Source organism: Aquarana catesbeiana, linkage group LG02, assembly GCF_042186555.1.
Source record: "Aquarana catesbeiana isolate 2022-GZ linkage group LG02, ASM4218655v1, whole genome shotgun sequence".
Lineage (NCBI taxonomy): Eukaryota > Metazoa > Chordata > Amphibia > Anura > Ranidae > Aquarana > Aquarana catesbeiana.
Window position 1 is genome coordinate 455,958,099 of NC_133325.1, and position 14,326 is coordinate 455,972,424.

Consider the following 14,326-nt stretch of genomic DNA (forward strand, 5'->3'; position numbering starts at 1 on the left):
TGGATCAACTGTGGGTATAGGTTTGTGTATATGGATTTGTAGTTTTATCATTTATAATAATAATAATAATTTTTTTTTGGTTGAACTAGATGGACTTGTGTATTTATTTTCAACCTTACTATGTAACTATGATTACAATATTCAACTTCCCTTTGCTTTTCAACCATCCTGTTTGGCTGGGAGCAGAGAGACATACTTGGTGCTTCTAAGTAAGGAGAGTGTTTTTTTACTTCCTTATACAGGTCAATCGCCAAGCAGGATTGCTTGGTAATTAGCTCAGTGCTGTTATGTATGGGCAAAGAGAGACAGTTTTGTGTAAGTTCCAAATCACAACTCAGAGCTTACACAGGGCTTCCTTTCTTTGCTTCCAGTGCTAAGTGACAGGGAAGTGAGAGATATGTGTATTCTGCTGGGGAGAAGGGTAAGTTAAGTAAACCTTTTTACTTTAATCTACAACTAAAAACTTGCGCTAGGAAATACAAATTCCAAATACTATAGAAAGAATTGACATAAAAACCTCCTATCCTTCTGCTGTGAAGTGTTCCTCACACCCCTCTTGTGCCCTTACTCACTAGAATGTATAGACCCCCAGCTGGTGTGCATGGGGGGCTCAAGCACTTATTCCTGGTGAGGACGGTAGTGTTGATGAAAAGTCTTCAGACTCTTCCTCTATAGCTGTGTATTATGATGTCTAATTTTCAGCAATGCTATCGCTCATCCAGATGGAAATAGAGGGAGAGAGCTCATATAGTGTTGTATTTTCCATTTATTTGATAAAAAAGTTAAATACACACTTACAATAATCCAGATAGAAAACCGCTTTGTAATAATACAGATGCTACACCAGGAAGGGCTTGGACTGCCTTCTGATTCGCCGCGATTCCGTGCGCATTCCACCGTTACCTGATGTGACGTCACTGAGAGACCAGAAATTCTGTCAACGCGTTTTACCCCTGCCACAGAGCGTTCTCAAAGTTATTGCCGACAATTGGACATCATATTACACCAGCCAACTAGGAAGAGTTTAAAGACTTTTCGTTCGACACTACCCTCCTCACCAGGAATAAGTGTTTTGAGACCCTCATGCACACCAGCTGAGTAAGGGCACAAGAGGGGTGTGTGGAACACTTCACAGCACGTGATTACCTGGAGCACCATTGCGCTTATACAGTTTGAGCACCGAGCACTTTAATGAAGAATGGCAATTGTGAAATGAATAGTTTTGGGACTTAAATATTATATGGACTTATATTGATTACACTATATTATCACATATATTTTATTATTATAGCACAGAAAAAATTTTAATTTAGGTTTAACTGATGAATTTTGAAAATCATTGTTATGCGCTGTGGATGATTGTATTATATAACCTTATACTTTGCCTGGCACGGGTTCATTTTAAAGAATATGTTAAATAGATATGTTCTTGCTTTCTACAAATGTAGATTTGTAAGGTACATTTCATGATTTTTGTGCATAAGTTTTTTGAATAATTATTTGTTTTTATATGTGAACCTAAAGCTTTAACTATAACTTTATTAAAGGAGAAGAATGGACAAAGCTCTTTTGGCTTTACTTCTTCTGGGGGTCACAGGAGTGTAGTTATTTTTTCTGCACTCCTGTGACCCATTTTCATCCGACAGCAGGCTAAAGCCGCTGGTCAATGGTGTTTGATCACTCAGTTCTCGATCTTAGAGCCAGTGGGGGACAGATGCAGCATCAGATCGATGCTGCATCCACCCAGGTGAATATAAAGTTTTTTGTTTTAATAGCCTATACTTCTTCTCTTTTAATGTACTGTTCTGTGTCTTTTAGTCTGACAAGCTCAAAATAAAAATACAGCAGCTCGTGGATAAAGTGAAAAGAAGTCCTGATGATAGAACATCTAAAGAAGTCCAAAGTGAGTGCTAAGTTTTAAGAGAGAGATTTCAGTAAGCATAATTTTGTGTGTGCAGGTTTCCTTCTTTGTAGCTGTACATTCTTTCTCTGTGCAGATATCCTTTAACCGCCTCCTGCCCACCGTAATAGCCAAATGATGGTGGGCGGGATGCTCTCTTGTTCTGGCCCTGTACTGTAATTAGTGCCCTGATTACAGTGCAGTCCAAACAGTGCCCATCTGTGATGCCACTCTGCCCATCTGTGATGCCAATTTGTGTCAATCAGTGCTGCCTATCCATGCTACCTATCATTTACCATAAGTGCCACCTATCAGTGCCCATCAGTGCTGCATATCAGTGCCACCTCACCAGCGCACATCATTGAAGTAGAAAAATTACTTATTTACTAAATTTCTCAGACAGAAACTAAAACTTTTTTTTTCTCAAAATTTTTGGTCTTTTTTAAAAAAAAAATGTAAGCAAAAAAAAAAAATCTAGCGGTGATTAAGGCTGAGCTCTACCCTAAAGGGGCAGTTCTGCTCATTTACCTCTTCCCTCCCTCCGGTGCCACATTTTGACACCTTTTCAGGGGGGAGGGGGAGCAGGTACCTTGTTTTGACCCCGGAAGTTTGGCCCCCGGTTTTCCTTCCCCTGCTGCCGGCCCAGTCCCAAAGCTCAGCGGTTATGCACAGCAGAGATCCAGCTGTGAAGCCGCAAGGCTTCACTGCTGGTTTCCCTTACTAGCAATGGTGGCGACAGCGCTCGATAGCTGATGAATTTGCCGATCAGGATTTGTAGCCTGGAGCTCCTCTTTAAAAACCACCAAAAGAAAGCTCTATTTGTGGGAATAAATTGATAAAAAATGAATTTGGGTACAGCGTTGCATGGCCGCGCAATTGTCATTCAAAGTGTGACAGCGCTGAAAATTGGCCTGGGCAGGAAGGGAGCGAAAGTGCCCGGTATTGAGGTGGTTAAATTCACTGCACCTTAACGTGTAAGTCATATATTATTGTTTATATTTTACTAATGTATTGCAGGCTAGCAATCTACCCAGCCTTTGCTGAATAAAAAGGGTCAGGCTCAGAGGACCACTTGGTCTTTTTCTGCTTTCTGTGTTTCCACTTTTATTGTATATAGTGCTTTTGTCATTTAGGCTTTTTAAGGCACAAGTATTAGACTTTCATTTAAAGCATTTGTTACTCTAAAAAAAAAAAAATAGATCCCGTTCCCTTAAAGCATGTTCTGGCACACAGTGCTTGTGCTGTGAAAATTGGCTCTTTGTATTACCTAAAATACCTGGTTGTTCCTCCCTGGTTCTGCCCTCCCTCTGTAAACTGACCACAGTTTATCATGTGGTCAGTTTACATGCCTCTGTCATCCGCAGCTCTCCTCTGTCCTCTCTCCCCTCCTTGCCTGTCAGCTTGTGACAGTGCCTGCTCTGCTACCCGCCCCTTCCCCTCCTGCTGCTATCATAATTGTTATATATTCATACAATCTCCTGTGTTTAAAGTGGTTGCATACCCGCTGACATTTTTTTTTTTTTTTTTACCCCTGTAAGGCAAAAGGCATAATGAGCTAGTATGCACCGCATACTAGCTCATTATGAAATACTTAACTTAGAACGAGGCGTCGGTATCTTACCTGGTCCACGCCGATGGAGCTGTCATGTTGCCTCGGCGTGTCTTCCGGGTATCGCGGCTCTAGCACTGTGAGTGGCTGAAACTGTGATGTCGTCACTCCCGCGCATGCTGCCGGGCCTTCAGCCGAGAATCCCCCGTGCGCATGCGCCGCTGCAGTCAGCGGCTCATAGCAAGGGGAATATCTCCTAAACCGTACAGGTTTAGGAGATATTTTTTTTTACCTACAGGTAAGCCTTATAGGCTTACCTGTAGGTACAAGTTAAAAAAAAGACTATACAACCACTTTAATATTGACATGTGCCCCAGTGTATGTGTTTTATAAAAAAATATGGCGATTTCTACTTTATTTCACAGCGTATCCCAGCACTCATGTGACTGCTTGCCTCCGCCTCTTCTCCCCTCCTCAGCCGACGTCAGCGGGATTTCTGGGCCCCTCCCGCTGTAGTTGTAAGCCCGGGGGAAGAGAGAGACAAGCAGTCATGTGAGCGCCAGGAGGTGCTGTGAAATACGGTAGAAATCGTCATATTTTTATAAAACATATACGCTGGGGCACATGTTGTTATTAAACACTGGATTGTATGTTTCTAAACAAGTGGCTTTACAACCACTTTAAGTTAGTGTTGTGCAAAGGCCTGGCTAGGTAAAGCAGATTTCCTCAGCTGTGGGCAGTGTTGCATGATGTGGAAATGACCTCTTTCCTGTTCCTAAGTGATGCAAATCTGAACATAGGACATACATAACCATTGTTGCTACATCCTATAGTTGTTATAACAGAGGATTACAGGAAGTAAAACTTTTTTTTAGTTTTCACCTTAGTTCCCCTTTCAAATAGAGATGTGTTGTTCCAAATAATAAGAGGATGCCAAGTAGTAAAGGAGGAGAACCCTAAACAGTGTATATGCATATTAATGTAAAATATTTATGAGTTATGGCATGTTAATATTAAAGATTTCATTTTTTTACTTGGATTTTAACATGGTGACTGCAGGGTTCTGTAAAACATGTCAGTATTTGCTAACTGCAACATGTTCATTCATCTGCAGTGCAACTGAGACTACAGATAAAGGAATTGGAGAATCTGTGTCCTCAATTCCATATATATAGTCATATTCAATGGGCTGAAGTAGGATCAAAGTCAGACCAAAGTAGTGCAGGGAGCATTTTCAAAGTCGGACCAGTTAAGACGACTCCCATAGGGAAACATTGATTTTTCACACGTCATGCAACATGAGCTCCCAATGTCTGAGCGTTTGTCGTACCAGTGTGAACCCAGCCTTAATGGCCATTCAAACCACTTTTGTGTCAACTTGTGTGCATGTTATCAGGCTAAAATCACCAGGGTATGTAAACTTTTGATCAGGGTCATTTGGGTAGTTTCTGTTGTCATTCAGATTTAAAAAGAGTAAACACAGTTGATTGATAATAAATAAATAAATATATATATATAGATATATATATATATATATATCTCTCTCTCTCTCCACTCCACATACATATATATCCACTACACACACACACACACACACACACACACACACACACACACACACACACACACACACACACACATATATTATATATATATTTTGTTAAAAAAAAAAAAAAAGTAATAGAAAAAAATTGTAATTTTTTTTTAATTTGGAAGTAGGAGCGGGAGCCCTGTCAGGTAGGCTGTACAGGGCCTCATTATTTCTAACTGCAGCCCTGGGGGGTCACATCAGCTGTTAAATACAAATTCTACAAACACTTATCTACTGTTTGCTCTTTGTTTTTTTCCCTTTTTTTTTTTTTTTTTTTTTTTTTTTTTTATCATTCCTCCAGCACGTGTTTTTTTCTAGTCTGTCTCTATCCTCATCATATCACTGCTGTTATTCATGTGATCTTCCCTTTTCCACTTGTGACGAATTACACAACTGTTTGTCGGTGGTTCTGACCTCTAGTCTCATGTCTAAAGCTGCTTCATGAGCACACATGACATGACACACCAGTTCATTAAAACAGCTGAAAATAATACTTGCAGACATGTAGGCTGGGACACTTGTTCAGTTCACACCAAGGAAGTCCCCAAAAGAAATTGGTGATTTATGACTCTATCATGTATCAAAAGCTAAAATATCCTGGTTCAACTGACATGGAGTTTATGAATGCTATCAAAACATGTTTTATAATTGCAGTTGCAGTTTTGACAGGCAGAATCCAAAACTTCAAGGAGCACATCCAAAAGCACCCAAAGGTAAGCAGTTTACAAAAACCTATTAAGGATATCACGATAGAATAAAAAAATATATATAAGGTAAAAAAGTGTAAGCCAACATCCAATCCTATCTGCTAAAAACAGACGGATGGGGATCTGTTCCCCATCCGTCTTGTAGATCGGGTGGCAGTCGGGTGTAAATGGACAGCCAATCCCTTTAGGCCCCTTTCACACTGGGGCAGTAGGGGGCTTCGGCGGTAAAACAGCGCTATTTTTAGCGCTGTTTTACCGCGGCATTCAGCCGCTAGCGGTGCGGTTTTAACCCCCCACTGGCGGCCGAAAAAGGGTTAAATCCACTCGTATAGCGCGGCTATAGCCACGGTATAGCCGCGCTGTCCCATTGATTTCAATGGGCAGGAGCGGTGGATACACCGCTCCTTCACCACTCCAAAGATGCGGCTGACAGGAGATTTTTTCTTCTCCTGCCAGCGCACCGCTTCAGTGTGAAAGCCCTCAGGCGGAGGCTATTTTGGGGCGGTTTGCAGGCGGTATTTTTAGCGCAATAGCGCCTGCAAACTGCCCCAGTGTGAAAGGGGCCTTAAATCCGACCGCCCATAGAGGAGCTGGCTGTATCCGCATCCACTCCACATAAGCAAAGCGGACTCGGACCAGCCATCTGTCTGCTCAGTGGAGATCAGCGGACAGATTTCCTGCTGAGCAGGTGGACTCCAACAGAGCCAGCCCTGTGTGTAAGGGTCCTTAGTGGTGGTTCTTTGTTTGTTTCTTTCTTTGTGGCAGTGAAGAGAATGACTGAGACCAGTGAGGCAACATCCTGAGCGACTGGTTTAGCTCTATGTTAATGATTTCTTTGATTTTAAATGAACCTGAGTCCTGATGGAGTGAAGTATGCCCCTGAAGTTTCCAGTTGGGTTTACCATGATCTCAACCTTATCACTATAGCTATTGAGCCCGTATGACCTATATAATATATGTTAGCATAGGTCATGTTTATTCCAAGGGAACAGGACCATACAAGGGTGCTTTCACTTCGGTTTGAGTGTCCATCCACTCAATTCAGCTAAGAAGACTGGCTTTCTGGACACGATGTGGAAATTGAATATGAACACTGTGTGGACCTCTACCCATGCCACATCTTACATATCTAATGTAAATACAAATTGCAAGACTTTGTCTTACTAGTCATGGGCTTTACTGGCACCCACATGAGACTGTATCCATTGTAATAAAAATATCAAACTTTATTGTACAATTGCATTACAAAATGACGCACACTGTGTTCACAATCTGTTAAAAACAGCCTACAGTAATATGATATATTGGGTCCAAATAGGACCACTATACATACACCTCCTATAAACTTGTCTATCGATTTACGAGACTTGGGGGTGTGTGTATTATCTCCACTGGTCGACACCTTTTGCTAGATTGCGTAGCTTTCTGAAGTACATTTTCTGGAATATCATATGCTGAGTGTCATGGCAGAAGGTCACATGTGTCAAGACATGTCTGGAGGGGGGGGGGCAGGGGCTAGGACTCCTCAATGGATATTAAGATTATATAACAAATATCAACTGGAGAATCCCTATAAACACTATATTCCTTAAATCCCAAGGGGTTCTCAGCATTTCTGGGACCAAACTGAGTCGATCAAAATATGTGCACATAGATGTTTTCATATAGAGGCCTTGCACTATCCAAGGCAGCCAAACACTGCCATTTACTTCACCAGAGGAAGTGATGCTACATCCTTTCAAAGGGTCATTCCCACGTTTGTTACTGCCATTGAGTATCACAGATGAAGCCCCAATATGTTGGTTCACCACATGTGTCCGCCTGTCTGTCTCAGAAGAAAGAACAAACTCTCATTGGTCGGTGTTGTCACATGATTGGTCACCAGTGAACAACTGGTACCTGGGCAAATCACAGCACCCTGTACCATGTGACACTGGTACACTCCCCCCCCCCCCCCCTCCTATGGTGGCACTGAACTACTCTGATGATCCTATGTTAAAAAAAAAAGTTAAAAAAATGTAATTACATTTTATTTGTATTTTTTTTACATATTGTCACCAGTCAGTATCCCTGATCACTGCCACAGCAGTCATATGATGACACTGTACTGCACTGGTGTGGAAAAAAAAATTATTTTCATTTTTTCTTTTCCAAAAATTTGTGACAAAAAATTACAACTTCAAAAAACTCACCATGCCTCTTACTCAATACTTTGGACTGTCTGCTTTCTGAAAAGGGGTCATTTGGTGGGTATTTGTACTGTTCTGGCATTTTAGGGCCTCAAGAAATGAGATTGGTCATAAGTACATCAGAACTGATTAATTTTCAGATACTTTATATACATTACTAAAGAAATGTATTGGCATACATTTTGACCTAAATTTATAAAGAAAGATAATTTATTGCAAGATTTTATAACAGAAACTAAGAGAAACATGATTTTTTCTTTCGTTTATTGACGGACACAGCATTTTCTTCTCAACCATCGGGTTATACCACCACCTACAGTAGTAGAACACTAGGTAGAAAAAAGAAACTTGGCACCGCCTACTGTATGTGCAGTTCTGGCCAATATAAATCCCCTCTTTGCATAGGCAATCCAGTTCTTTCTGCCTAGTGTCAGGAGTAGTCACCTAGCTCCCTGCTGGGACCTGTGGTTCTATAGCATTTTCTTTCCTTTTTTTTTTTTTCTTCCTGGGTTTTTATTTTCTGAGGAGAGCTATCAAAAGCTAGGCTGGGTGACAGGCTGGACAATATAGATCGAGTGGTGGTCACCCCAGCCTCCCCAGCAAGCATGCACAGCTCCTCTTGGGATGGGTGGCCCTGCAGGGTTCCCCTCCTCCCTGCCTGACCCCTTGTCTTTACTGGCTGTGTCTCCCCTCTGTTCCCCCCCCCCCCCGCTCTGGGGGCTGTCTCGGTTTTTGCGCTGTCCAGTACCTGATGGGCTGTGGGCCTCATTTGTCCCCTTCCTGTGCTGAAGGCTGGTGGCTTGGCCTGATCTGTGTGAGGGTTGGGGCATTGGTTGCCGCTGCCTGGCGGCCCCTCTGCGAACTTGACAGACTTTTTTTACATGTTTCTTGTAGCCGCCCGGGCTTCCTAACCACAGTGTGTGCTTATATAACTCTTCGGTTTGCCTCTCCTCTGACCAGGAAGCTGGACAGTCTGTGCCTGGTTCTCAACACAGCGTTGGCCATGATGCTTCTTCCGCTTGACAAATCCGGAAACTGTGGTGAGCGTTTCGGCTGCTTGTCCAGAATGCAGTCCTCCCTTCGCTGTTGCATGCAGGTCCTGGGACTGATGGTATCTGCCCTCAAGGCAGTTCTGTACGCTCGGTTCCATACGAGGACCCTTTATAAGGAAATCCTGTCCAAGTGGGATAAGTCCCCTGACTTCCTGGACTCCACATTCGCCTTGGTCAAAAGACCAGGATACAGCTACTTTGGTGGCTTTGACCTCTTGTCAGGAGGTAAAAATCTTTCTCCCCTCGTCTTTCAGGACAGCACCTGGAGAGAGCGCAGATCCACCCACTTTTCCCAGGAAACACTGCAGTCAGTTTTTTCTTTAAAGACCGGACGCTTCCACCATGGCCTCAGTTGTAGTGCCATGGTGGAAGCGCTGCAGGGAGCCAGGGGTGTGCTGCGCTTTCTCCAGGTGGAGAGAGTATGGGGCATACCGGTATTCTGTTTTCTTCTGTTATACAGGCCAGCCCAGCTTCCTAACTTACGTGCGGGGCTGCTCCGGCGTCCTCCCCTCTTCATACCCGGCAAGGGTCAGGCTGCTGGGGGTCCCCGCTCCTTCAGACCAGCGGCTAGGCTAAGGAGGAGCGGCATCTCCTTTCATCCCCAAAGCCTCAGCCTTCCGGGTTCCGGTGGCGAGCACGTCACTACGGCCGGGGGCGGGACCTCTAGTGGCGCGATGCGGCTTCCGGTTCCGGCCGCTGGAACGCAGGAGGAGAGGGCGCCCTCTTTCCAGCTGACGTCATTTCCGGCCCTCGCATCGGCGAGCGGGCCAGGAGATTTCAAATACAGGCACCAAACGCCATTGTGAATCCTGGCAGCATGGAGGAGGAACAATCGGTGGTGGCAGGAGCAGGAGCCACACAAGTCAGCCAGGCCCAGGTAAGCAGGGACAGCGGTCTCTGTAACTTACTCTATGGGCATGTTTTAGTTTCCCTCTTTGTTAAATTCTGGGAATTTAAGAGCCTGCGACACTCTTCCTGTGTATTGAATCAGGAAGTAAGTGTGTTTAATGGTTGTGAAGTAAATCTGTGGGGGGATTTACTGGCTGATCTTAAGTAGAGGGGTTAAAGTGTTAGCTCCTCCATTTTTTCAGCATGCTGTTTTTTTGTAAGGATAAAAACATACGGTTATTTTCTTATGTATTTCAGAAAGCCAAAGAAAAGACCAAACATTCCTCTTTTCCTGTTAAAAGGAAATGCCCATTATGTAAAAATGTGCTTAAAGAGTCTTGGGCAAAGGTGTTATGCAAAGCATGCATTGCAGACTTAGTGAAAGAGGAGACCACTCCTACTACACCTGTGGTTCAGCAAGGAGATTTACTGAGCTCCTGCAGAAAAGATTTGGCTGACACCTTTGAGTCATTCAGGTCTTATCTTGACAAACGTCCAGCTGCAGGTAGCAGCTCAGTACCTCATTCCCAGTCCTCTGTTTCTGCATACAGAGGGGGCAGTGACTCTGAAGAGGAAGATCGTAGCGTGGCTACAGAATCTGAGGAAGAAGCAGAGGAAGAGAAAGAATCTTCTTCTTCTTCTTGCTATAAATTATCTCTAGAAGAGGTGGATGATCTGTTAAAAACTATCCACACTACTCTAAATATTACAGAAGATAAAACGTATGCACCAGCACAGGGTGTTTCTGGTGCATACGTTTCTGTCAGAAACAATAAAAAGGGAATGGAAAGACCCAGAGAGGGCCCCTTTCTTTTCCAGATCCCTCAAACGCAGGTTTCCCTTTGAAGAGGATAGCACCCAAGTCTGGAACAAAAAACCAAGGCTGGATGCAGCTTTCTCTCAAGTGTCGAGAAACACCGACCTTGCGTTTGAGGATATGGGTATCCTTAAGGATCCCATGGATAAAAGGGCTGACTCTCTGCTAAAGAAAGCTTGGGATTCCACCCTAGCAAATTTAAAGCCAGCTATGGCCTCAACAGTGGTGGCCAAAAACTTAGAGCATTGGCTGGAACAACTAAAAACTCATATCGAGGCAGGTACCCCTCGTAAGGATCTTTTAGAGACACTACCGGTGCTACTGAAAGCAGTAGGATACATAGCAGACGCTTCAGCTGAATCAGTTAGAATGTCAGCCAGATCCTCTGCGTTAATTATTTCAACTTGTAGAGCTCTATGGTTCAAAACATGGACCGGAGATACAGCCTCAAAGACCAAGTTATGTGGTCTACCCTTTGAGGGGGATTTGGTTTTTGGCCCGGGTCTTGAAGCCATTCTTGAAAGAACGGCTGACAAGAAAAAGGCCTTCCCCATTAAGAAAAAGGTGATCCCTCAGGGCAATAAAAAATTTTCGTCCTTTTCGGAAAACCTCAGACACAAAGGAGACAGGATATAAAAGACCTTGGAGGTCTCAGAGATTCAGGGGCAAGTCAGGAGTACTATTTTGCCCCCCTACCCCAAATACAAAGAGCCAGTGACTGTCCTCCGACTGTGGGAGCAAGGTTACAAACCTTCTTTCCACAGTGGCAGAGGATAACAGACAGTCCGTTTATCCTCAAAACTATAATAGAGGGTTACAGACTGGAGTTCGCCCAACCCCCTCCAGTTCGGCTTTATATAACTCAAGCTCCCAGAGACCCAGAAAAGCTTACAGCAATGACTACAATTCTACAGGAATTAATTCAGCAAAAGGTGATCATAAATGTTCCCCCCAAAGAAGTGGAACAGGGGTGCTATTCGCACATATTTCTGGTAAAGAAGCCTTCAGGCAAATTCAGATTAATTCTGAACCTGAAGATTCTCAACAGATCTGTCAGGTACAAGAAATTCAAAATGGATACGATCTTTTCAGTAAAGGGTCTCCTGACCCCAAACTGTTTTATGGTATCCATAGACCTGAGGGATGCATATCTCCATGTGCCTATAGCCCCAGCATCACAAAAGCACCTCAGATTTGCAATCAGGATGGGAGAGTCTATCATACATCTTCAGTTCAGAGCTCTCCCTTTCGGGCTGTCATCCTCTCCAAGGATATTCACAAAGATCCTAGCAGAGGCCTTAGCCCCTCTCAGAGTAGAGGGAATCTCGATTGTCCCGTATTTAGACGATCTTCTATTATTTGCCAAAACAAGGCACGTATTAGAGAAGGATCTGGAAAGGACAAAGAGACATCTGGAGAGTCTTGGCTGGATAATAAACAAGGAAAAATCAAACATGATTCCATTGCAGATAATAAAATTCCTAGGTTACACTATCGATTCCATACAGGAGAGAATCTTCCTCCCCGAGGAAAAGATAGTAAAACTTCAGAATGCGGTAAAAAAGACCCAGACAAACCTGCCGATTTCCATCAGGGCAGCGATGTCAGTCTTGGGGCTCCTTACTGCATCGATACCAGCAGTACAGTGGGCACGTTTACATGCAAGGGATCTTCAGCAGACAATCTTGAAAAATTGGTCCTATGGAGAGTCCTAAGAAAAAATGATAATAATATCCCCCCGAGTTCAGAGGAAGCTCTGGTAGTGGAGGAGCCACTCCAACCTGGACGGGGGCCTGCTCTGGTGTTTTCCCCGGGAGAGGAGGTTAACAACGGATGCGAGTTCCTGGGGTTGGGGCGCCCACCTGGAAGGACACATGGCTCAGGGGAATTGGACGAACAGGGAAGCCAGGAGATCCTCCAATTGGAGGGAACTAAGGGCTATTCTCCTAGGACTATGGGCTTTCGAGAAACTAGTCCAGGGTCACCATGTTCAAGTACTATCATACAATGCCACAGCAGTGGCATATATTACAAGACAAGGAAGTACGAGAAGCAAAGTCTTGCTAGCCTTGTCCCTTCAGATTCTATCCTGGGCAGAGAACAACTTAAGGTCCCTAACAGCTGTACACTTAAAGGGGGATCTGAATCTAGTAGCTGACTTTCTAAGCAGAGAAATGATACTAGAGGCAGAGTGAAGTCTAAACAAGGAGGTATTCCAAATATTAACAGAAAAATGGGGAGCTCCTCAGATCTGTTCGCATCCCAGAAGAATTCAAAGGTGAAGGCCTATTATTCACTAAACAGGCAAGATCAGGCGAGAGGATTGGATGCGCTGGCACAACCGTGGAACTTCCACTTGTGCTACGCCTTTCCCCCCCTTTCAAATGATCCCTTTTGGTTTTAAAGAAACTACAACAAGAGGCCACAAGTATGATCCTAGTGGCTCCTTTTTGGCCCAAGAGGCCCTGGTTTGCAACTATACAGAGGATGGCGGGGGAACCGAACTGGGTTCTTCCACTTCGAAAAGATCTCTTAACCCAGGGACCCCTTCAGCATCCAAATATCGACCAGCTCAAGCTGACGGGATGGTTACTGAAGAGCAGATTCTAAAAAGAAAAGGCTTCTCAGATAAACTGGTGTCGACCCTCTTAAGTAGCCGAAAAAAGGTTACCAGAGTTATTTATTTTAAAACATGGAAGTGGTTTAATTCCTGGTGCATGACTAAAAAATGTTCACCACAGGAATTGCCTTCGATATTAGAGTTTCTCAATGAAGGAATGGAGATGGGGTTGGCAGCCAGTACCCTAAAAGTCCAAGTGGCTGCCTTGTCGGTTTTTCTTGAGAGAAAGTTATCTCAAGAGCCGCTTATAGTTAGATTTTTCAAAGCATTGGCCAGGCTTAGGCCAATACCTTTTTAAATCTTTTCCTAAATGGGATTTATCATTGGTGCTACAAGGGTTGATCAAAAGATCTTTTGAGCCCCCAGAGGAAGCGACTATAAAATTATGGTCGCTCAAATTAGTTCTTTTGGTAGCAGTTACCTCGGCCAGAAGAGTAAGCGAGTTGCAAGCTCTTATCTATAATAGAACCCTTTTGCTTTATATTTCGAGACTGGGTAGTGCTGAAAACTGACCCGGGCTTTTTGCCAAAAGTTGCAAACGCTTTTCATAGGGCACAAGAGATAATTTTACCTACTTTTTGCCCTACACCATCCAACTCTAAAGAGGAGTCTTTTCATACTCTGGATGTGAGAAGATGTTTACTTCATTATTTAGAAATCACGAGAGAGTTTAGGAAGTCAAATTCTCTTTTTATTCTTTTCTCTGGATCACGTAAGGATCATAGTGCTTCCAAAAGCACTATAGGCAGATGGTTAAGAATGGCCATCAGTGAAGCCTATAAAGCTTCAGGGGCTGATCCTCCCATGGGGTAATGGCCCATTCAACAAGGGCAGTAGCAACGTCCTGGGCGGAAAGAGCAGGGGCTTCTTCAGGTCGGATCTGTAAAGCGGCCACGTGGACAAGCTTCTCCACCTTCACCCGCCACTACAGGTTGGACTTGCTATCAGCATCGGAACAATCGTTCCGCAGAAAAGTCCTGCAAGCGGTGGTCCCACCCTAGAGTAAGTACTCT

At 43.8% G+C, this 14,326-nt stretch overlaps 1 protein-coding gene across 1 annotated transcript in view; it reads left to right on the plus strand.

The window, feature by feature from the left end:
* MRPS15 (mitochondrial ribosomal protein S15) overlaps positions 1-14,326 on the plus strand; it is a 38,389-nt gene that overhangs the window by 18,887 nt on the left and 5,176 nt on the right. The window contains exons 5-6 of the mRNA XM_073615624.1: positions 1,819-1,903; positions 5,695-5,753. Of these exons, the coding sequence (XP_073471725.1) occupies positions 1,819-1,903; positions 5,695-5,753 (144 nt within the window). The remainder of the gene's footprint in view (positions 1-1,818; positions 1,904-5,694; positions 5,754-14,326) is intronic.